The 23,268-nt window shown below is 44.2% G+C and overlaps 1 protein-coding gene across 2 annotated transcripts; it reads right to left on the bottom strand.

The window, feature by feature from the left end:
- Window positions 1-16,956: 16,956 nt before the first annotated feature.
- Window positions 16,957-23,036, bottom strand: LOC119301723 (ATP-dependent 6-phosphofructokinase 5, chloroplastic-like). 2 transcript variants are annotated; one of them, XM_037578705.1, is made up of 14 exons: window positions 22,843-23,036; window positions 21,613-21,946; window positions 21,426-21,507; window positions 20,942-21,015; window positions 20,629-20,740; window positions 20,376-20,471; window positions 20,187-20,288; window positions 20,032-20,106; window positions 19,431-19,571; window positions 19,210-19,326; window positions 19,020-19,124; window positions 18,839-18,919; window positions 17,512-17,640; window positions 16,957-17,423 (listed from the first exon to the last, which is right to left on the bottom strand). In XM_037578705.1, the coding sequence occupies exons 2-14, from the start codon at window positions 21,921-21,923 to the stop codon at window positions 17,256-17,258; spliced, it is 1,593 nt and encodes a 530-aa protein (XP_037434602.1). In that variant the 5' UTR covers window positions 21,924-21,946; window positions 22,843-23,036; the 3' UTR covers window positions 16,957-17,255. The 2 variants fall into 2 exon arrangements, with proteins under 2 accessions (XP_037434602.1, XP_037434603.1); XM_037578706.1 differs by having other exon boundaries at window positions 21,426-21,504.
- Window positions 23,037-23,268: the final 232 nt, after the last annotated feature.

Raw genomic sequence — 23,268 nt, 5'->3', positions numbered from 1 at the left:
CTTTTGTTCTTCCACAAATGACACTAATTGTTAAAAAACGGAGAGGAAAAATTATGCACATTTAAAGATGAAAGTCTTCCAGACAGCCCCTGCTCTCCACTCTTGCAAGAAATGGGCCAGATTCTGGATGACATAGTTTATGGTGCACTCATGTGGATGCAGCCCATCCAACATAAACAATAAGAGCCATAGGAACATAAACCAGAAATGAACAAGCTCTTGGAACAATTTTAGGGGCGTATTTCAAGAGCCTACTGGACTGCCACCAAAGAGAAGTTGTGACCATGCTATCAACTTGGAACCTGGAGCTCCTGTCACAAACAAGAGGGGCTATAGAATGCCACATAATCACAAGAATTCTCTAGAAAATATCATAAAAGAACTAGTTGAAAAAGGAATTATCAGACTCAGTCAGAGCCCATATTCTTCACCTGCTATCTTAGTCGGGAAGAAAGATCTCACTTGGAGACTATGTGTGGACTACAGGAAACTAAATTGTCATATTATCAAAACAAATCCTATTCTAATGATGGAAGACCTACTGGATGAACTCCATGGTGCTACAATGCTCACAAAAATAGATTTGAGAAGTGGATATCATCAAATCGGGATGAGGGAAGAAGATATTGCAAAAACTGCTTTTAGCACACATGTGGAACTGTATGAGTCTTTGGATATGCCCTTTGGAGTTACTAATGGTCCTCCTACATTCCAGCAACTAATGCACACTGTCTTGAAACATCTTCTCAGACACTGTATACTCATGTTCTTTGATGACATCTTGGTCTTCAGCAAAACCTACAAAGAACATCTAGAACATTTAGCACTGGTTTTCAAAACCCTCAAAGAACACACACTATATGCAAAACTTTCCAAATGCACTTTTGCACAATCAAAGGAGGAATACCTGGGTTATGTGATCATAGCAAAGGAAGTGTCTATAGACCCTACAAAGGTTGAGGCCATCACCAAGTGGCCCACACCAAGAAACACAACTCAGCTCAGAAGTTTTTTGGGCTTTGCTGGATATTACACAAGATTTGTTAAAAACTATGGAATGATCTGCAAACCCTTGTTTGATGCATTGAAGAAATAAGGATTTACTTGGTCTAACAGACAAGAACAAGCTTTCTAGTTTTTGAAAACTAGTATGACACAAGCACCCCGTTTTGTCCATGCCCTACTTTTCCTTACCATTTGTACTTGAAGCAGATGCATCTGGCTTTGCAAAAGGGGTTAGTACTAATGCAAAATGGTCAACCAATTGCTTTCCTAAGTAAGGCAATTGGACCTAGAGAAGCAGGCTGGTCACTTATGATAAATAAGCTCTTGCAATTATAGAAGAGACAAAAAAGTGGAACACTATTTTGCTCCTTCTTCCAGAACAGAAACTCACTAACGGAATTCAGCACAAACTCTTGATCAAATTATTGGGCTACAAGTTTAAATTAGAGTACAAAAAGCGCAAATAAAATAAGGTGGTTGATGCCCTATCAAGAGTGAAATATGCTATACAAGGTTTGGGCTCTACAACTACAATTCCTGCTTGGATTAAGGAGGTGGTCAACAGTTATGAGAAAGACAACAAGTGCTCTGACCTAGTTGCCCAACTTGTTATTACACCTACTAGTCATCCTCCTTGCACTCTCACAAGTGGTGTACTCAGGTACAAAGGAAAAATACTAATTGGCAACAGTACCGACCTTAGAAAGTCCCTTTTACAATATTTCCACACCTTTGAATTAGGGGGACATTCTGGAGAAAGGGCCACTTACCATTGGCTGAAAATCCTGTTTGTTTGGCCTGTAATGAGACAAGCAGTAAAAGATTATGTACAACAATGCCCTATTTGCCAACTCAACAAAGCAAATCATCTCCGTTATCCTAGTTTAATACAGCCCCTACCAATTCCTGATTTTGTTTAGACTCATATCTCCATGGACTTTGTAGAGGGCTTGCCTATGTCTGACAACAATGATCTGATACTAGTAGTGGTAGACAGGTTCACCAAGTATGCACATTTTGTTGCTCTCAATCATCTCATCATTGTCCAAAGTGTGGCTCAGGTTTTCACTGGTAATGTGTTCAAATTACATGGACTGCCAACTGTGATAGTTACTGATAGAGACAGGATATTTACAAGCCACTTATGGCAGAAGCTCTTTAGTAAAATGGGAGTGAAATTACACATGAGCACATCTTATCACCCTCAGTCTGATGGACAGACTGAAAGGGTCAACCAATGCCTGGAAAATTATTTAAGATGCATGGCATGTGCACAACCAAAGAAATGACACAAGTGGCTCTGTAACGCCCCGAGAGCGACGCTCCAGGCGCCTTCCATGTTTCTCCTTGCCGCCGTGTGTTTTTATCGATTGGTGCATCATCTTGCTTATGTCATCTTTTCTTTTACCTTGTGCATTTCTTCTTGTATGTTGTTGTGTGTGTTGCAATCTTCATAATGTGTTGTGCTTCATGTATGTTCAACTCCTGCTTTGTCTCTCTCTCAACTTCATCTTCTTCTCCACCCATGACCCTTTGCATGACCATCTTCTTCCCTTTCTTCTCTTCTTTATTTATTTGGGGTATTTATTTCCCTCTTTCCGTTAATGCTCATTCTTTCCCTATATCTATTTCACCATGCCTACTTGTTCTCTATCAAATTTCTTCTCTTTTGAAGTTGTTTTGGTTGGGTTCAAAATTGCATCAAGTTTGAAGTTAATTCAAACTTGGTTTAATTTTCTACCTTTAAAAATGCCCTAAGCAATTTATTCAAATATTACATAAATCTTGGACCCCATAGCATTTTTCCTCTTTGTCAGAAACCTCCCTTAGATCCCTGCACATTTTTTTTATTTGCTGTGTGAGGAGATTAAATAAAGAAGAGAAGAGGGAGGGAGAAGGGAGCCCAGCCAGGCCTCTGGCCACTTGGGCCTCCTATGCAGACCGGCCCACCTAAACCCTATCTAACCCTAGCCCGATCCCTCACTCTCCTCGATCTTTCTCTCGCGCCGCTAGACCCTCTTGCTCGATCCCCCACGCTCCTCCTTCCCATCGCTTGCCTCCACCACCAGAACAGACGCCTCCGCCGCCAGCGCCCGATCCCCTCGCGCATCTCTCCCCTTCGTCCTCCTCTGGCGCCACCCCTCTCCCTCACTCACTCATCTCCCTCGACAGCGCCCTTCCTTCTTCCCCGCGCCGCCATCGCCTCCCTCTGCCGTTGTGCCACTTCGCCGTCCTTCAGCTCATCGTCGCACACTTGCCGTCTTCGCCGCCGCACGGGTGAGCGCCACTGCCAAGGCTGCTCCTTCTGTCGCGCGCTACCCCGGAGCCGCGCCGGTCCTCCTGTCCCGCAGCAGAGCACCCCGGCGCCCATCTCTTGCGCCTCCCCGAGCAGGAACTCCGCCTTCCCTGTGCCCGTGTTTCGCTGACCGGAGGTGTCGTCCTCGACCGTCGCCAGCACTGCTGCCCCGCCTGTGTCCTTTGCTCCGACCGTCTCGCGCGCTCCCTTTGTCTGCGTGCCCAGGGCCGCGTCAGAGCCCTCTCTCGGGCCAGGCTGCTGCCATGCTCTGGCACCGCCCTCTGCTTCTGTCGAGCCGTGCCGCTCCGCTACACCCCCTCTCCTGCCTTGACTCCACTGCCTGGACATGCTCTGTCGTCTGCCATCTCCAGATTGCTCCCGCCTGCAGCTCCTTCATGCCCCGGCCACAAACCTCCAAGGCCATCGTTCAACGTTGAGACCTCTGCCCCGGAGTACCTCAAGTTCGTCTATACAAAACTGCAAAGTACCTCTACGCTCGGATACGCCAAGACTGTCCAGGATTTGCCAAGTACCGGTTCGAGTATGACTACCGCCGAAACCCCGAGGACATCGAGTACGACTACACAGGATGATGCATCAAGTTCCGCGGCTGTCTACATGGAAGTACCACTACCGTCGTCGTGGATTCGTCAAGACCCGTATACAACTACCGCCTCCGAAGAACCATGTAACGATACGTCAAGTTCGACTACGACTCATGAACAACCACGCGGGATTCCTCGGACGCCAAGTTCAACGATGCGTCAAGTTCCTCGTTGTGACCCCGAACATCTACGGACAAACTTGTGCGTCTAAGAACGTGAACGCCTGCCGATGACCCTCCAAGTTCGTCCAGGATTGCTATGTACCACTACCATCGACGAGAACCACTACTTCCACTACGGCATGTACAACTGCCGTCGCGAGAACGTCTACTTCCACCACTTCCACTACGAACTCGTTCCACTCCGTAAATGCACCTTTGGAAGGTATAACCGCCGGAACGACGCCCGTGAACGAATGAATGCATGTTGTATGAGAGACACCCTTGTTCTCCTCGAGTCCGAATTGTTGGTGCACGTTGCCCCTCTTTTGCCTTGTCATCGACATGTGGGAACCCGGTTACCGGGATCACCCCACCATTTTGCTTGACACGCTCACGTCACTTTTCCTTTTGCATCGGTATTTCCATGAGCTACCGGAATCGTTATCGTTGCCCTGGCACCCCTTTCTTTCCACCACGGTGACAAATGCTTCATTTTGCTCTTGTCAACTTTAATAAAAATTGCATAAAACTTGTCCATGTCATCCGCGTCATGATAATAACATTTAAAAATGTTTAAATTGTTGTTGCAATAAATTACTAAGGCATATGGGGATTTACCGGATTCGTTATTTGTTATATCTGTCCCCATTTAAATTGTTTAGATAGTATAGTTTTGTTATGCTTCACCTCTTGCCATGTTAACCAACATGTAAAATTGTTGAGTACCTAACCGGGAGAGAACTAAATAATTAATGTGGTGTTCCGTCAATATGCAACTCGTTGCATATTGAGCTACATTTAACTTGTAGTTTTGTTTGTGCCCTTTGCCATGTCATGCATATTTAAACCGGACATGCATCATAATTGTTTGGGCATCATGCCATGTTATGTGTTGGTTGTTCACTATGTTGTTTGCTTCTTTCTGGTATTGCTTCTTCGGGTTAGTTCCGATAACGTCACGTTGTGAGGATTCGTTCGACTATGTCTGTTTGTCTTCTTCATGGACTCGTTCTTATTCCTTGCGGGATCTCAGGCAAGATGACCATACCCTCGAAATCACTTCTATCTTTGCTTGCTAGTTGCTCGCTCTTTTTCTATGCCTATGTTGCGATACCTACCACTTGCTTATCATGCCTCCCATATTGTTAAGCCAAGCCTCTAACCCACCTTGTCCTAGCAAACCGTTGTTTGGCTATGTTACCGCTTTGCTCAGCCCCTCTTATAGTGTTGTTAGTTGCAAGTGAAGATTGGAGCTTGTTCCATGTTTGGAACATGGTTATTTTGTTGGGATATCACAATATATCTTATTTACTTAACGCATCTATATACTTGGTAAAGGGTGGAAGGCTCGGCCTTATGCCTGGTGTTTTGTTCCACTCTTGCCGCCCTAGTTTCCGTCATATCGGTGTTATGTTCCCGGATTTTGCGTTCCTTACACGGTTGGGTTATAATGGGAACACTTTGACAGTTCGCCTTGAATAAAACTCCTCCAGCAAGGCCCAACATTGGTTTTACCATTCGCCACCTAGCCTTTTCTTTCCCTTGGGTAGGCCTGCCCAAGGGTCATCTTTATTTAAACCCCCCCGGGCCAGTGCTCCTCTGAGTGTTGGTCCGAACTGAGCTGCCTGCGGGGCCACCTCGGGGAAACTTGAGGGTTGGTTTTACTCGTAGGTAGTCTCATCTGAGTGTGCCCTGAGAACGAGATATGTGCAGCTCCTATCGGGATTTGTCGGCACATTCGGGCGGCTTTGCTGGTCTTGTTTTACCATTATCGAAATGCCTTGTAACCGGGATGCCGAGTTTGATCGGATTGTCTTGGGAGAAGGAATATCCTTCGTTGACCGTGAGAGCTTGTGATGGGCTAAGTTGGGACACCCCTACAGGGATTTGAACTTTCGAAAGTCGTGCCCGCGGTTATGGGCAGATGGGAATTTGTTAATGTCCGGTTGTAGAAAACCTAAAGATTATCTTAATTAAAATGCATCAACCGCGTGTGTAGTCGTGATGGTCTCTTCTCGGCGGGGTCCGGGAAGTGAACACGGTGTTGGAGTTATGCTTGATGTAGGTTGCTCTAGGATCACTTCTTGATCATAGATTCTCGACCGTGCTTTTGCCTTCTCTTCTCGCTCTCATTTGCGTATATTAGCCACCATATAAGCTAGTCGCTTGCTGCAGCTCCACCTCATACTTTTACCCTTCCTATAAGCTTAAATAGTCTTGATCGCGAGGGTGCGAGATTGTTGAGTCCCCGTGGCTCATAGATACTTCCAAAACCAGTTTGCAGGTGCCGATGATACCATGCAGGTGGCGTAACCAAGCTCAAGGAGGAGCTCGATGAAGACCTTGTTCGTAGTGTTGTTTCGTTTCAGTTGATCAGTAGTGGAGCCCAGTTGGAACGATCGGGGATCTGTGTAGCATGTGGGGTAGTCTTCTTTTATTTTGGTTCCGTAGTCGGACCTTGTTTGTATCTGGATGATGTAATGTTATATTCATGTATTGTGTGAAGTGGCGATTGTAAGCCAACTATGTATCTTTTCCCTTATGTATTACATGGGTTGTGTGAAGCTTACCTCACTTGCGACATTTCTTTCAATGCGGTTATGCCTCTAAGTCATGCTTCGACACGTGGGAGATATAGCTGCATCGAGGGCGTTACAAGTTGGTAATCAGAGCCTTCCCTGACCTTAGGAGCCCCCTGCTTGATCGAACCGCTGGCGTTGCTGAGTCTAGAAAAATGTTTTGAGTCATTTAGGAATTATATATATCGGAGAGTTAGGAATTCTTTTTTACTCCTTAGTCCCTTCGTCGCTCTGGTGAGGCATCCTGACGTAAAGTTTTGACTCTTCTGTTCTCAAATTTCACTAAAAAAATTAGGACCACGCGGGTATCTTGGACTCGTTTCGATGGTTTTGTGACAAGAACATTGTTCTTGGTGCCTCCTGACATTTAGGGGTTGTGGCAGTGTCCCGGGGAGTTGAGCTCCGAGGTGTTGTCGTCACTATTTTATCGTTGCAGTTCTGGAATACCTGAGTTCGCCGACATCAAAAATCTCTTTTATGCAGTTGTTGGTGAGATAACCTCGACGCCACCCAGTACTGGGGTGGGAGTTCGGGAGTGTTGCCATAACTCGTATAACGAATGCTTTTCGAAGGTTGAGGTAAATGATTTCCGAAGGTTTCTTGGTTATGTGTTGAAGGATGGATATAGTTGGATGTAGGATTTGTTAGTTTTGGGTGAGATATTATGCTTCCCCTGTATACCCAACACCTGATTGCATAACCAGAAAGTTTAGGGAGTTTATAACTGGGAATTCAAGTAGCTCGTAGGATATCTTTCAACAGATGTATGATATGAAATTGGGGTTCGATGTCTAGTGGTTCGCCTATTCACGGTTGGTTTTACAGTGGTGTCGTTGTGTCTTAAAGAGTCCTTGGCTATGCCGACTTGGGGACGCTTCGTATGTCATGTGCACTGCCTTGTACATGATGGTGTTGTACGATCGAGCCCATGTAGGCCCCACCACGAAAACTTCAGACGAAATCTCTATCATATGTATGTTCCGGCTTATTCCGCAAGCCAATCCTTTGTTTTTGTTTTTGAGCTGTGGTATTCGAGTTGCTTCGAAGTCAAGAGTTGATTCCATACCTTTCCTAAGCGGTGTTCTCATACTCTTATGCGAATACTAATCCTTGTTGATAATCGAGATTGTCATGCCAATCTTGTTCAGCCGGTGTGTCTCTCTTCAAGGGGATCCGATCACGTCAACATTCGCAAGTTCAATTATTAGTTTTTTCTTATCGGTGTTTGTTTTCATCCGTCCCAAGTTGTCTTTGTTTTTCCCACCCACCCACCCTTTTTCTTCAAGGACTCAGATTGCTTAATCGAGTATCCATCTTATTGATGTGTAGTCTCTCCATTCTTTTCCTTCAATGTTCGTATCCGGTGATTCTCATGAAGATACTAACGGAGCCTCAAGTTCATCATTATTTGCTCTTTTTCTTCTCCGGTGGATTCAATTCAAACTTTGTTGATCATATCCTTTCCTCGTTTCAATGCTTTCTCTTGCCGGTGCACCTCTCAACTATCCTCTTCTCGCTATTCATTTGTTTTGGATTGCTCAAGATATCTCGAAGATTCGTGTTTCCACTCTGCTTCCGTTCAAACTCTTTCGATGATGTTATCTCATTCAAGCCTCCTAAATCAACCGGTGCAATCTCTCTTTAAAATCGTTCAACGGTGTATCTTTTCAATGGGCCCTAACCCACGGGTTTTTTCCCAGGACCTTACCTGACTCTTCTTATTATTCCGGAGCTTCTCAAATTCTTTTCCAAGTTTGACGTAAGAATGAGTTATCATCAGTCAAATGCCTTTCTCCAAGATCTATCAAATTCTTTCATCGTTGGTTCAACCTTTCCAATCTTAATACCGGAGTATCTCAACAATTTGGTGGTGTTTCTCGTCGTCATTCTCAACACTTGAAGACCGAAGAAGATTTTTTTTTACTCTCAATCTTATCCGTTCTCTTCAAGATTAGTGATTCTATCTTATTGCAATCCTCTCATAATTGTCTTGATTGTGAGAATTCTTTTCACCCACCCGGAGCTTTTCATGAGTAGTTTCCAATTCTTTCCTCCGAAGGCCATCTTTTCAAATATTATTCATTCCAGCTTTCAGCTCTCGTTCTTCAATCTTACCGGTGCATCATTCAAGTATTCTCTAATCAGCTCATGATCTATTCGTTCTCATGCATCTAAATTCTCTCAAGTATCTTCATTCATTTTCTAATTCTTCCCAGTGTTTCTTTATCTTTTATTCGTTCATTTTCAATTCTTATGGTGGTTCGTTCAAGATTTATCTTACCTTGTTATCATATCAATTCATTCGCTGTTTCCAAATCCCACCGGCGGTTCGATCAAGACCTTCCCAAGTTTGCGCTATATCTATCTTAATCCTTTCAACGAGAATAAGTAGTATGCCAAATCCGTTGCTTGTCATCAATTTAATTGATGAAGGATAAGCATAATGTAATTATTATTCTTGTTTCATCCAAGTGATTAATTCCTTATTCCGGAGGTTCATCAAGAATTCTTGATTTCATTTGTTCATCTTTCTTTCCGGAGTTCCAAGGTCTCTCAATTATATCACCACGAAGCTCCATCTAAATCATTGCAAGGATTCTCCCAGAGTTCTTTCAACTTTCCTTTCGTTTGATCATTCTTTTATTACCGGAGTTCTTTATGGAGGCCCTACATGGTGGTTCATCAAGGATTTAAATTCCTTCTCGAAGTGTTCATTGATATTCTCTTCAGAGGAGATCAAGTATTCCTCTTCTTGCATTCCGAAGTGCAATTCTTTCTACAGTATCATTTGAGGTGGTATTATGTCATTCTTGGTAATTTGAGTTCATGTTTCATGATTCACATGTTGTCAAGAATGAGGTATTTTAAATCCATCAATCTCTTCATTGAAGTTATATTGGGTTGTATTTCACCTAAAGCTTTCCCTAAGGATTTTGCTATTTATGGTGCTTATAAATGACCCAAGTTCTTCATCTATCCTCCCGGTGAAACAAGTTTCTCGTCTCCTTGTTGATATCAATCCAATCTTTTGTTTCCGTAGTGGCAGAATTTCGCCTCAATTTTGAGAAGTTTTCCATAAGCCCACTACAAGCTTATTCGTTTCGTTGTTGGTTTTCCAATAACTCCGTTTAACCTTCTTGGAAGGATGTTTTCAAATTCATTCGACGTTGAAGATGTTGTTTTCTTCTTTGTTACTTTCAGTCTGTTCTATCTTTTGTTCCGGAGGCATTATGATGTTGCACACTTCAATCCATCATCCCATTTTGTCAAAGATCATGTTCTTTCCTTTGCTTATCCATTCAACCAGAGTGACGTGTCCTCTTTTCAAGTATCCTCTCATCTTGTCAAGTTCATGATTCTAACTCCTTCCATTTACAGTCGGAGTGCTGCCCAAATTATATCATTCTTATTCCTTCTCTATCTTGTTTAACCGGAGTGTTGTGTCTATCTTTTCTCTTCTAACCGGACTCCCATCCAAGTGTTTTCATTTTGCCAAGCTCATATTCTTTACCTTCCATTTCCAACCGGAGTGTTGTCGTAAATGACCTTTATTGTTCCTTGTTCCTCTTTTCTAACGGAGTGTTTTCAACTTTGTTCATCTTCATTGTATTCTTTCTGTCAATTTGTTCAACCTCGCAAAGGTTCTCTGGTTTCACTTGTTTGTCAAAGAAACAACTTAGTTTTACCTCTCCACTTCCTTTTCCGCTTCTCTCCGGTGCCATCTCAGATCTCGGGACGAGATCCTCTCGTAGTGGTGGAGTGTTGTAACGCCCCGAGAGCGACGCTCCAGGCGCCTTCCATGTTTCTCCTTGTCGCCGTGTGTTTTTATCGATTGTTGCATCATCTTGCTTATGTCATCTTTTCTTTTCCCTTGTGCATTTCTTCTTGTATGTTGCTGTGTGTGTTGCAATCTTTATAATGTGTTGTGCTTCATGTATGTTCAACTCCTACTTTGTCTCTCTCTCAACTTCATCTTCTTCTCCACCCATGACCCTTTGCATGACCATCTTCTTCCCTTTCTTCTCTTCTTTATTTATTTGGGGTATTTATTTCCCTCTTTCCGTTAATGCTCATTCTTTCCCTATATCTATTTCACCATGCCTACTTGTTCTCTATCAAATTTCTTCCCTTTTGAAGTTGTTTTGGTTGGGTTCAAAATTGCATCAAGTTTGAAGTTAATTCAAACTTGGTTTAATTTTCTACCTTTAAAAATGCCCTAAGCAATTTATTCAAATATTACATAAATCTTGGACCCCATAGCATTTTTCCTCTTTGTCAGAAACCTCCCTTAGATCCCTGCACATTTTTTTATTTGCTATGTGAGGAGATTAAATAAAGAAGAGAAGAGGGAGGGAGAAGGGAGCCCAGCCAGGCCTCTGGCCACTTGGGCCTCCTATGCAGACCGGCCCACCTAAACCCTATCTAACCCTAGCCCGGTCCCTCACTCTCCTCGATCTTTCTCTCGCGCCGCCAGACCCTCTTGCTCGATCCCCCGCGCTCCTCCTTCCCATCGCTTGTCTCTACCACCAGAACAGACGCCTCCGCCGCCAGCGCCCGATCCCCTCGCGCATCTCTCCCCTTCGTCCTCCTCTGGCGCCACCCCTCTCCCTCACTCACTCATCTCCCTTGACAGCGCCCTTCCTTCTTCCCCGCGCCGCCATCGCCTCCCTCTGCCATTGTGCCACTTCGCCGTCCTTCAGCTCATCGTCGCACACTTGCCGTCTCCGCCGCCGCACGGGTGAGCGCCACTGCCAAGGCTGCTCCTTCTGTCGCGCGCTACCCCGGAGCCGCGCCGGTCCTCCTGTCCCGCAGTAGAGCACCCCGGCGCCCATCTCTTGCGCCTCCCCGAGCAGGAACTCCGCCTTCCCTATGCCCGTGTTTCGCTGACCGGAGGTGTCGTCCTCGACCGTCGCCAGCACTGCTGCCCCGCCTGTGTCCTTTGCTCCGACCGTCTCGCGCGCTCCCTTTGTCTGCGTGCCCAGGGCCGCGTCAGAGCCCTCTCTCGGGCCAGGCTGCTGCCATGCTCTGGCACCGCCCTCTGCTTCTGTCGAGCCGTGCCGCTCCGCTACACCCCCTCTCCTGCCTTGACTCCACCGCCTAGACGTGCTCTGTCGTCTGCCATCTCCAAATTGCTCCCGCCTGCAGCTCCTTCATGCCCCGGCCACAAACCTCCAAGGCCATCGTTCAACGTTGAGACCTCTGCCCCGGAGTACCTCAAGTTCGTCTATACAAAACTGTAAAGTACCTCTACGCTCGGATACGCCAAGACTGTCCAGGATTTGCCAAGTACCGGTTCGAATATGACTACCGCCGAAACCCCGAGGACATCGAGTACGACTACACAGGATGATGCATCAAGTTCCGCGGCTGTCTACATGGAAGTACCACTACCATCGCCGTGGATTCGTCAAGACCCGTATACAACTACCGCCTCCGAAGAACCGTGTAACGATACGTCAAGTTCGACTACGACTCATGAACAACCACGCGGGATTCCTCGGACGCCAAGTTCAACGATGCGTCAAGTTCCTCGTTGTGACCCCGAACATCTACGGACAAACTTGTGCGTCTAAGAACGTGAACGCCTATCGATGACCCTCCAAGTTCGTCCATGATTGCTATGTACCACTACCATCGACGAGAACCACTACTTCCACTACAACATGTACAACTGCCGTCGCGAGAACGTCTACTTCCACCTTCCACTACGAACTCGTTCCACTCCGTAAATGCACCTTTGGAAGGTATAACCGCCGGAACGACGCCCGTGAACGAATGAATGCATGTTGTATGAGAGGCACCCTTGTTCGCCTCGAGTCCGAATTGTTGGTGCACGTTGCCCCTCTTTTGCCTTGTCATCGACATGTGGGAACCCGGTTACCGGGATCACCCCACCATTTTGCTTGACACGCTCACGTCACTTTTCCTTTTGCATCGGTATTTCCATGAGCTACCAGAATCGTTATCGTTGCCGTGGCACCCCTTTCTTTCCACCACGGTGACAAATGCTTCATTTTGCTCTTGTCAACTTTAATAAAAATTGCATAAAACTTGTCCATGTCATCCGCATCATGATAACAACATTTAAAAATGTTTAAATTGTTGTTGCAATAAATTACTAAGGCATATGGAGATTTACCGGATTCGTTATTTGTTATATCCGTCCCCATTTAAATTGTTTAGATAGTATAGTTTTGTTATGCTTCACCTCTTGCCATGTTAACCAACATGTAAAATTGTTGAGTACCTAACCGGGAGAGAACTAAATAATTAATGTGGTGTTCCGTCAATATGCAACTCGTTGCATATTGAGCTACATTTAACTTGTAGTTTTGTTTGTGCCCTTTGCCATGTCATGCATATTTAAACCGGACATGCATCATAATTGTTTGCGCATCATGCCATGTTATGTGTTGGTTGTTCACTATGTTGTTTGCTTCTTTCTGGTGTTGCTTCTTCGGGTTAGTTCCGATAACGTCACGTTGTGAGGATTCGTTCGACTACGTCTGTTTGTCTTCTTCATGTACTCGTTCTTCTTCCTTGCGGGATCTCAGGCAAGATGACCATACCCTCGAAATCACTTCTATCTTTGCTTGCTAGTTGCTCGCTCTTTTTCTATGCCTATGCTGCGATACCTACCACTTGCTTATCATGCCTCCCATATTGTTAAGCCAAGCCTCTAACCCACCTTGTCCTAGCAAACCGTTGTTTGACTATGTTACCGCTTTGCTCAGCCCCTCTTATAGCGTTGTTAGTTGCAGGTGAAAATTGGAGCTTGTTCCATGTTTGGAACATGGTTATTTTGTTGGGATATCACAATATATCTTATTTACTTAACGCATCTATATACTTGGTAAAGGGTGGAAGGCTCGGGCTTATGCCTGGTGTTTTGTTCCACTCTTTCCGCCCTAGTTTCCGTCATATCGGTGTTATGTTCCCGGATTTTGCGTTCCTTACACGGTTGGATTATAATGGGAACCCTTTGACAGTGCGCCTTGAATAAAACTCCTCCAGCAAGGCCCAACATTGGTTTTACCATTCGCCACCTAGCCTTTTCTTTCCCTTGGGTAGGCCTGCCCAAGGGTCATCTTTATTTAACCCCTCCCTCCCCCCCGGGCCAGTGCTCCTCTGAGTGTTGGTCCAAACTGAGCTGCCTGCGGGGCCACCTCGGGGAAACTTGAGGGTTGATTTTACTCGTACGTAGTCTCATCTGAGTCTGCCCTGAGAACGAGATATGTGCAGCTCCTATCGGGATTTGTCGGCACATTCGGGCGGCTTTACTGGTCTTGTTTTACCATTGTCGAAATGCCTTGTAACCGGGATGTCGAGTCTAATCGGATTGTCTTGGGAGAAGGAATATTCTTCGTTGACCGTGAGAGCTTGTGATGGGCTAAGTTGGGACACCCCTGCAGGGATTTGAACTTTCGAAAGTCGTGCCCGCGGTTATGGGCAGATGGGAATTTGTTAATGTCCGGTTGTAGAAAACCTAAATATTATCTTAATTAAAATGCATCAACCGCGTGTGTAGCCGTGATGGTCTCTTCTCGGCGGCGGCCGGGAAGTGAACACGGTGTTGGAGTTATGCTTGACGTAGGTTGCTCTAGGATCACTTCTTGATCATAAATTCTCGACCGTGCTTTTGCCTTCTCTTCTCGCTCTCATTTGCGTATGTTAGCCACCATATAAGCTAGTCGCTTGCTGCAGCTCCACCTCATACTTTTACCCTTCCTATAAGCTTAAATAGTCTTGATCGCGAGGGTGTGAGATTGCTGAGTCCCAGTGGCTCATAGATACTTCCAAAACCAGTTTGCAGGTGCCGATGATACCATGCAGGTGGCGTAACCAAGCTCAAGGAGGAGCTCGATGAAGACCTTGTTCGTAGTGTTGTTTTGTTTCAGTTGATCAGTAGTGGAGCCCAGTTGGGACGATCGGGGATCTGTGTAGCATGTGGGGTAGTCTTCTTTTATTTTGGTTCCGTAGTCGGACCTTGTTTGTATCTGGATGATGTAATGTTATATTCATGTATTGTGTGAAGTGGCGATTGTAAGCCAACTATGTATCTTTTCCCTTATGTATTACATGGGTTGTGTGAAGATTACCTCACTTGCGACATTGCTTTCAATGCGGTTATGACTCTAAGTCGTGCTTCGACACGTGGGAGATATAGCCGCATCGAGGGCGTTACAGGCTCTCTATGGAAGAATGGTGGTACAATAAAAGCTTTCACACTTCACTAAAAATGACACATTTCCAATCTCTATATGCCAAACCGCCCCCTCTCGTTGTTGAACTGGTGTTACCCCCACCAGAGGGAGGACATACTCAAGATGAGCTAGACAAGAACAACATTGCACAGTAGATCAAGGACAATTTGCTGAAAGCACGGGAAAGAATGAAACACTTTGCTGACAGGAAGAGGTCTGATAGGAAACGGGAAGTGGGAGATATGGTGCATGTCAAGCTTCAACCCTACAGGCATACCAGCCTGAGCATACACAGACATCTCAAACTCCATTCTAAATACCATGGACCCTTCAGAGTGTTGGAAAAGATTGGCCAGATTGTATACATATTGCTGCTTCCTGCTGGCTGTTAGTTACACCCAATGTTCCACATCAGCCAACTAAAGAAGCATATAGGACCTGATGCGGTTCCTAACCCAAAATTACCACTCCTTGATGCAGATGGCCACATTCTGATACAACCTGAAGCATTGCTCGAGAGAAAACTTATATCCAGAGTGCAAGGAGATATCAGCATTCCGATGGTACAATGGCGCATCAAATGGTTGAATTTACCAGTGGAAAATGCTACTTGGGAAGACGCCGCATTCATGCAGAAGATCTTCCCTTGAGGACAAGTCTGTTCTCAACTAGGGGGGGAGTTGTTAGGATTGTAGCTGCATTTAGAACAATGTTGTTTTCTGTTGTCAAGTCTGTTGAGCCGTGATTCATCAATCGTGCGGTCGCCAGAGTCACTTACCGCTTCACACACTAGCGTCCTCTCTCAACCTTTGATCTTATGATGGGCGGTCCTGGTGAATGCTACGTTGTAGTTCAAATTTACCGTAAGCACTGTAGCTCGATGTGCCTGTCCATGTCTTTCTTTTTCCCTCCTGTCGCATTTTACTTTTGACTATTTAGTGGGCACTCTCCAGCGAGGGAGCCATCTATCTTGTAATCGGGTTGTGCCCTAAGCCGTCTTGTTCCGGCTGGAGACCCTAGTTCCGGGTTCCTCCGATCTAAATCGAAATCCCCAACCAAATTCGCAAGCTGATTGAGTTCTTCTCTGAATTTCTATGATGAACACTGACAGCCACGAGTAGGACCTGTCAACTTCTTTGACCCCTCTCCCATCGCCGGTGCGGCGCACCGGTAGTATCGCTAAACTCTTGCCTGGGTATTAGAGTTTGCCAGTCTCCGATCAAAGACTGGTCTGTTCTTATTTTGTTTAACTATGTAAGCAATTGATCAGGATAGCCTGGCGTACTAGATAGGAGTAATTGGGAGGCTCGATTTGCTTATTTTGTGTAGTGACATGTTTACCATCCTATCGAATGCTTCTCCCTATAATGGTTGTATCCGTGGGTTAACTTTCATAAACCCCCAGTCTGTTGCAGCTACTTTTGGTTGCTACGAGAGCTGTGAAATGTGGAATGTCGGTTTCTTTGCCTTGACTTAATAAAGTAGGGGCGGGGGAAATAGAAATCCAACTCGATGCCCAGGCTCATATGCTTCCCCTTGGGAAAAAAATCAAAACAAATACTAGAAACAAATTAAAAATCCAATTTTTTAGTAGATAATTTGATGCGAAAGGTCCGCTTCAAATTTCAACTCATTTGGACATCTGAGCAGATCTGAGCAGCTCTCGTCAAAAAAGACAAAATCAGAGTCTGTAAAAAAGTTTACTGTTCACGCACTGTTCTGACCCTGCTTTTGTCTTTCTTGCCGAGAACTGCTCAGATATTCAAATGAATTGAAATTTGGAGCGGACCTCACGCGTCAAATTATCTACCACACAAAAAATAGTTTTTTTGAATTTTTCTAGTATTTTGATTTTTTTTTCTGAGCACTGGTGCATATGAGCCCGGGAGCAGAAACTCCGCGTCCTGGGGGGAAACCCCTTTTGTTTAAAAAAAGAACTGATTATAGATACTTACACTTGAATACATCGTCATCCCGCTTTTGTTCATGGTGTGACTTCTGAGAGTCATCAGTGAATTAAAGAACAGAGTGAAAGTGTTTAGCTTCAGCACAAAAGAAAACGAATCATTCATAGAAATCGATCGCGGAGCGCAGAAGGCATTTCGCTACCCATCATTTCTGAAGCAAATAGCTTCGTTTTAGAATTATGGATGGTCAATGTTTGGACAGTGCATTACAGATTATTCGGGACAACTTGAGCTTTGTACAGCTCTGTTGTCATGGACAAAAATGGGGCTGATGTGAAACAAGTCGATCGAGTTCATTCTCAGTATTACATTATTGTTAACATGTTGGTAGCTTGCACCGTGACTAATCTTTCAGCTGTGACTAGTCTGTGGGTAAGCAAAAATATGTTAATTCATTACGAGTTTAGCCTGTGCAGAGAAGTAAACGCTCAACGCGAGTCAGTGGAAGTCCGGTTGGCCAGTGGACGTGAGACATCGGTGCCACATCCTGCTATTTGGGTTCACATGCTTCGGTGTTGTGATGACTTCTGTGATCGGGAGGAAGGCATAATGTGTGTTGCAAATACCTGATGTGATGCCGCTGAACCCGGCAAATGCTCCATGGACCTAGAGGAGTTTATATTCGTCAAATGCAAACTAGATATGATGGATGCATGCTACCAATACATATGTGAAATACAGGACATAAACTTACAGCATTTTGTCCAAGCACAGTGCACAAGATGGCATCAGATGCATTTGCACGACACGCCCGGACCATATATGTTGGGTCGATGTACTTCACATCAGCTAGAACACCAATGTCCTTGAAATGTTTCTTGATCTGGGGAGTGATACCAGTGACATCAAATCATTTAGTTGCTATGTACAACTTGACAAAATATCAAAAGGGCGGAGGAATAGGAAGGTTATAACAGATAGAACATGTCAATACGGGAACAGTATCTAATTACTAAGCTTTAAATTCAACATTATATGGTCTCCTATCATGAAATAGGCATGTTAATGACTTGCATGTACAGAAAACGAGGTTCATAAGTTATACACTGGCAGCTAAAAATAACATGTGCAGCACTGAGGTCCCTAACTAGGGTTTGCAAAACTGATGTTAGACTCGGACCAATCCTGACTAGGATGAATAACGTTAACCAGTTCCATTTGTGCCAGAACACTACTGCAACTAAGCTTAGGCAAGCAGCTCAACAAAGAACTGACCAGAAGTTCTACTTCCGTTAAAACGGATTTTCGGCACGGGGGCAACGGGGCACGTTATTTTGAACTGCTCAAAAGAGGTGTTTAAATTATTTGAATTTTGTTACATGAATACGCATGCATGTGGTCTAAGTATCTGTGAAATTTCGTTCAATAATACGTTGTATTATGTGCTGCACAAAAAAGACAAAAAATCGGCCAAAAACAACAACAAAAAAGCCCCTGATTTGCATGGATTTTGTCTTTTTTGTATCTTTTACATGCGAGCACTTATATTGCTGAAAATTTGGCCTGTTACACTGCACTGCTATACGCGTGTGCACGCAAAAATTTGAAAATTTCGAACATTAAAAATCTGGTTTTCTGAACTTCAAAAAAACAGGCACTATGTGCCCGTGCTCAGATGTCGATTTTTTCTCTCTTTCCAGCAAAACACAATAGAATAGACAAGATTCTCATAGTTGTTCGACTTTCCAGTAGATTGTGAATTGGCAGGCTTACCTGCAATAACTAACTACACTCCTGTACGAGCATGCATGTTTTGCCCTACTATAAAACTGGTGACAGCCAGCATAAATCATTCATACACATTCTCGAAAAAAAAATCATTCATACAAAATCCAATAAAAAAGGCCCTTGATTTTCTAGCACGTATAGCAGGTACTGCCCCTCGCAAAAGCAAAAAAAAGTAAAGTAGGTACTGGCTTCAGTAGAGTTGACTGGTTACCAGATGATTTCAAACACCTATCATCATCTAGGATACTTACTAACAAAAATCCATTTGTATGGGGTTTAAAACGAGCATATACCTTTTGTTGCATGTGGACACCAAAATCACTAAGTATCACATTTCCTGAAGCATCTGTTGCATTTGATTTTTGCAGTAAATCCTGCAACAACAAATCCAAGAATCACAACCTAAATTTCATCCATTTAACTGAAGTTACTAGAGCTTTTGGACGAGTCAAAACACCATGCGCCACATCATACCTGTCCTGCACCTTCAGCCACACAAACCACACAAAATCCCTTGGTTTCCAGTAAATGCTCAAGATGTGACAAGACACCATGTTCTCCATCAAGTGTAAAAGATACCTTCACTCAGATTGTGCGCTTGTGTTAGTAAATGTGAAGCAAAGACAGATTTGAAGCTCCATCAGCAGTGTTTTCAGTTACATACCTCAGGTATTAGGCAGACATCAATCTGTCCGCTAGAAAGAGAAGCATGCATGGCTATGAACCCAGTGCTTCTTCCCATTAATTTGACCAACCCAACTCCATGATATGCACTACGTGCCTGAAGATAGAAGGAATTATCTAAAGCAAGAGTAACCATATACCAAATTCACTCCACTTAAGTTTCCATAGTAAAAGAACACGAACAGCAGCAACGTAACCAACCTCTATATAGGCAGAATTGATTGCACGTTGAGCTTCTTCAACAGCTGTGTCAAAACCAAATGTCTTATCCATGAAAAGTATATCATTATCAATGGTCTTTGGAACAGCTACAACTGAAACTTTCAGTTTTCTCTTACGGCACTGCAAACCAGAACAAAGAATTAAACTAAGCATGTACAGTCACATCCCATGAAACACATACGTGTTTTTTCAGTAGAAGATCTGCCAGAATACAAAGATTTAACATAGCAAATGTAATGCACAACGTTGTAACAGTATGTACTTCTATGAAAAGTTTATCATTAAGAATCACGCGTATTGGGTGTACTTTGGGCACAACCACAGAAGTAACATGTGCTGATTAGGGAAAAGGCATCCCTATGTTTTCTCAATACTGTGTCATTTTTGTGCAAACAATGGGCTTTGTATTCTCAGGTAATTGATATAACCTCTACCATTAGGTTGTATAAGAGTCAGATTACTGTGCTATACTTGACATAGAAATAGAACTAAATGCTCCTTTATCCAATCATGTCCAAAAGTACATCAATGACACCTATGATAAAAATAAAGAAAGGAACTCCAATAGAGACGTAATAACCTCCTCGTGGATAGCATTAGCTCCAGCATGGCTACCATTTCCTCCTATTACAAATAGCATATCGATTCTTCTGGCCTTCAAACACAGGATGATCATGTAAAATAATAATGAAGCATCAATACAGAACATCACAATCTTTTATTCACATTGCTTACCTGTATGCTATCTACAATTTCACTAGTTTTAGCTCCTCCACGTGAGACACCTAGGAAGCTTCCACCAGCAAGATTTATGTTCTCCACCACATCACGTGAAAGCTGAAGGTTGAAACCAAAATGTAATTCCATGGCATAATGAACATCAACTTCCTTACAACATCAGGCGAATGGGGGATGCATCCTTACTGGCATTTCTTTTAAGCCTTTTTCAAAAAATCCACGATAACCAAACTGAATTCCGACAATATTCTTCACCCCATAGATCTCCAGGGTAAATACTATCTGGAAATACGATTTACATTTGATCAATATTGTCAAGAGGTTGTGGAACCAAGATTTAGACACAAGAAATATATTTTTAATAAGGCACACCACTTATTTAAACTTCAGGCATGTAAAGAAAAAGCCAATTTCTTGCACGATACTGAAAGGACAATACCTGTCTAATGACATCATTTAAACCGGGGCAGAGCCCTCCACAGGTAACAATGGCTGCTTTTACTTCCTCTGGCTCATAGTATATTTCCTTACGAGGCCCTGCACGATGCACCCTATAAAAAGCAAATACCACTGTTTCATCAATTCCCCCTTCTTGAAAGATAGAATCACGAGAATATAGCAATTGAAGACATTCTAGTAACAATCAAATGACAAATGCAAAAACTCGCATAAGCTAGCAATTTTTCATATAATCTGATGATAAAAGGTAACGTATGTCACAGAAAAGACAAACCAACTGCATCAGAGCGTACCAATGTTCCACCCAGCTACAATCAGGATCAATGCACTCAGCTCCAGCAGAATTATTAGAGGCATAGTTAATCACCTGGAGAAACATACTGTGTAATTATAAATACAAACAGTAAGGAAAAAGATAAGGCTTCTTTAGTCGAAGGTTCAAAAAGCAAAGTCTTTGCGTTTCTGGAAAAAAAACATTTTAACTGAAGCACATAATTGGTATTATCTAAAGTAATGTTCGGCAGTTTACAAAGAGAATTAGTAGTTTGCACGAAGTCGGCACATTCAACCTTACAAAATACATTAATGAATTCATGAATAAGCAAATGATACATGGTACCACTAACTGTCTCGTGACATAATTAATTCTTCCTTAGTTTCCCTGAGGTACATCTCGAGACTAGGCTTTCTTCATGTATTATCTTACAAATCCTACGGAAAACAATTAGTTCACGTCAATATGAAGCGTGGAGCATCATATGTTATCTCATTACTGACCTTCAGAAGTGCTCTATCATCCTTATTCACATAGCCATTCCACTTGTCAGGTGATGAAGCATCGCTAGCGCCCAGGGGACTTCTGTCAGTAACATATGTTCTTTGTAAAAATAAGAGAGATAGATACAGCTTTATGTTTTCAGAATACATAACAAACCAGTTATAGATGAAGTGAATAGGAAGGAACCTGTTTTTCTTCAGAGAAAATGTAGTGAGCCTTGGCTCTAAATCAAATACATCTGTAATATGTGGCAAACTAAAGCGCCTATCCCAGTCTTCCTGATACTTTTGCTTCCAAGAAGGATCACCGAAATCCAGGTCCAACTTCCCTGAAACAGCTCTGGCATGCAGTGCAGCAGAGCCTTTTCTGCTCTTTCGTTCATTTAAGTGAGTGAAACCATACTGACACTGATCCCTGGTTGGATGCCCCCACAGCTGTTGTGCAGTACAAGCACTCGTGCTTGCTTTGAAAGCAATGGCCATCCCAGATAAGGGCATGAAAATAACAGTGGACCCCTAATCTGCAGTAGGAATTTATGTAGGCTGAGTACTTCGTCCCTCCTCAAGCAAAAGTGAAAAGGAGAGGTAAAAACAGCCTGAAGGATCAGCTGGTATCGAAATACTGAGACGATTCCATAGAAAAACAATCACAGATCCATAAAATCATTTAAAAGTGAATTCAACATTACAGGGCCAGTTGGGCCAGTTCCAACTCTAGGAACAAGCAAACTCTAGTCAGCCAGCTCACAGAGACTGAGCCAGAAAATCCTACAGAACACATTATAAGACAAGAGCATCTGTGTAGTCTACTCATGATCATCTACTCCAACAACACAAGCACGGCACATTAAAACCGAACCAGGCAGCAGCAAGAAGGTAAACATTTCTCAAGATGCCCTACCCACAACAAATTAATTTACACGGACATCAACATGCAACATTCCAACCAACTACACACGTGCCTTTGCCGATCACAACCCACACATGTGACGAAGGTACATTGAGTCAGATGCTACGGTACCACCGAACACCATCAAAAGTTCAGAACGCCTATGAACAACACGAACGAGACACCGTCCTAACATATCACACCCGCTCTGCGTGCATTCCGCGCTCGAAACTCGCAGAGTAGACAGCGAAATACGAACCAAATCGGATAGATTCCGGATGGCCAAACCAACTGGCCTTCCAATTGAAACCCCAAGCTCCCTTCCCCTTCAAACTCTGGTACCCTCCCAAACATTTCTAGCCGGCCGAGCCATGCAGCGCACACGCCGATGGCGGGACCGAGTTGCCACCACGGATGGCAAGACGAGACCGCCGCGTTTGTCTCCTCACGAGCGGAGCTGGGGCCTGCCTGGGGATCCACCGGGCGGAGGCGCGCGGGGTGGGGATTTGGGGATGAGCGGCGGCTTACCTGCGGCCACGGGTTGAGACGGCGAGATGAATCGGGGGTGAGCTCCTCTGGCGCCTCTCCTCCGGCCTCCGGGCTTTGGATTTTTCGAGCCGCTCCACGCTTCGCCGAGGGATTGATTCGGGCGCGGCGGAGAATCGGAGGGAAGCGGACGGCGGGGGAGGGGGGCGGTCTGCCAGGTGGCGTAGAGGTGCCTCGGTGGGCTCGGTGTATTGACCGCTACACGTGTTCGGGCACTGGATTGGTGGCGTTTTTCTCGGGGACCGGTCCACGAGATGTCGAGGCATTTTTGTTTTTTCCTCCTTTTATTTTGCGAGGTAGTTTTCTTTTAGGGGATCCCTCATTTGCCGGGTAGTTCTTTTTTAGGGGTAAAAACGATTTTCATTCAAACTAGTAAGTGTGCACGTGCGTTAAATTATTGGTTGCATT

Source organism: Triticum dicoccoides, chromosome 5A, assembly GCF_002162155.2.
Source record: "Triticum dicoccoides isolate Atlit2015 ecotype Zavitan chromosome 5A, WEW_v2.0, whole genome shotgun sequence".
In the NCBI taxonomy this organism is placed as follows: Eukaryota; Viridiplantae; Streptophyta; class Magnoliopsida; order Poales; family Poaceae; genus Triticum; species Triticum dicoccoides.
The sequence above is the reverse complement of the archived record's forward strand: the minus strand, read 5'-3'. Positions and strand labels throughout refer to the sequence as shown.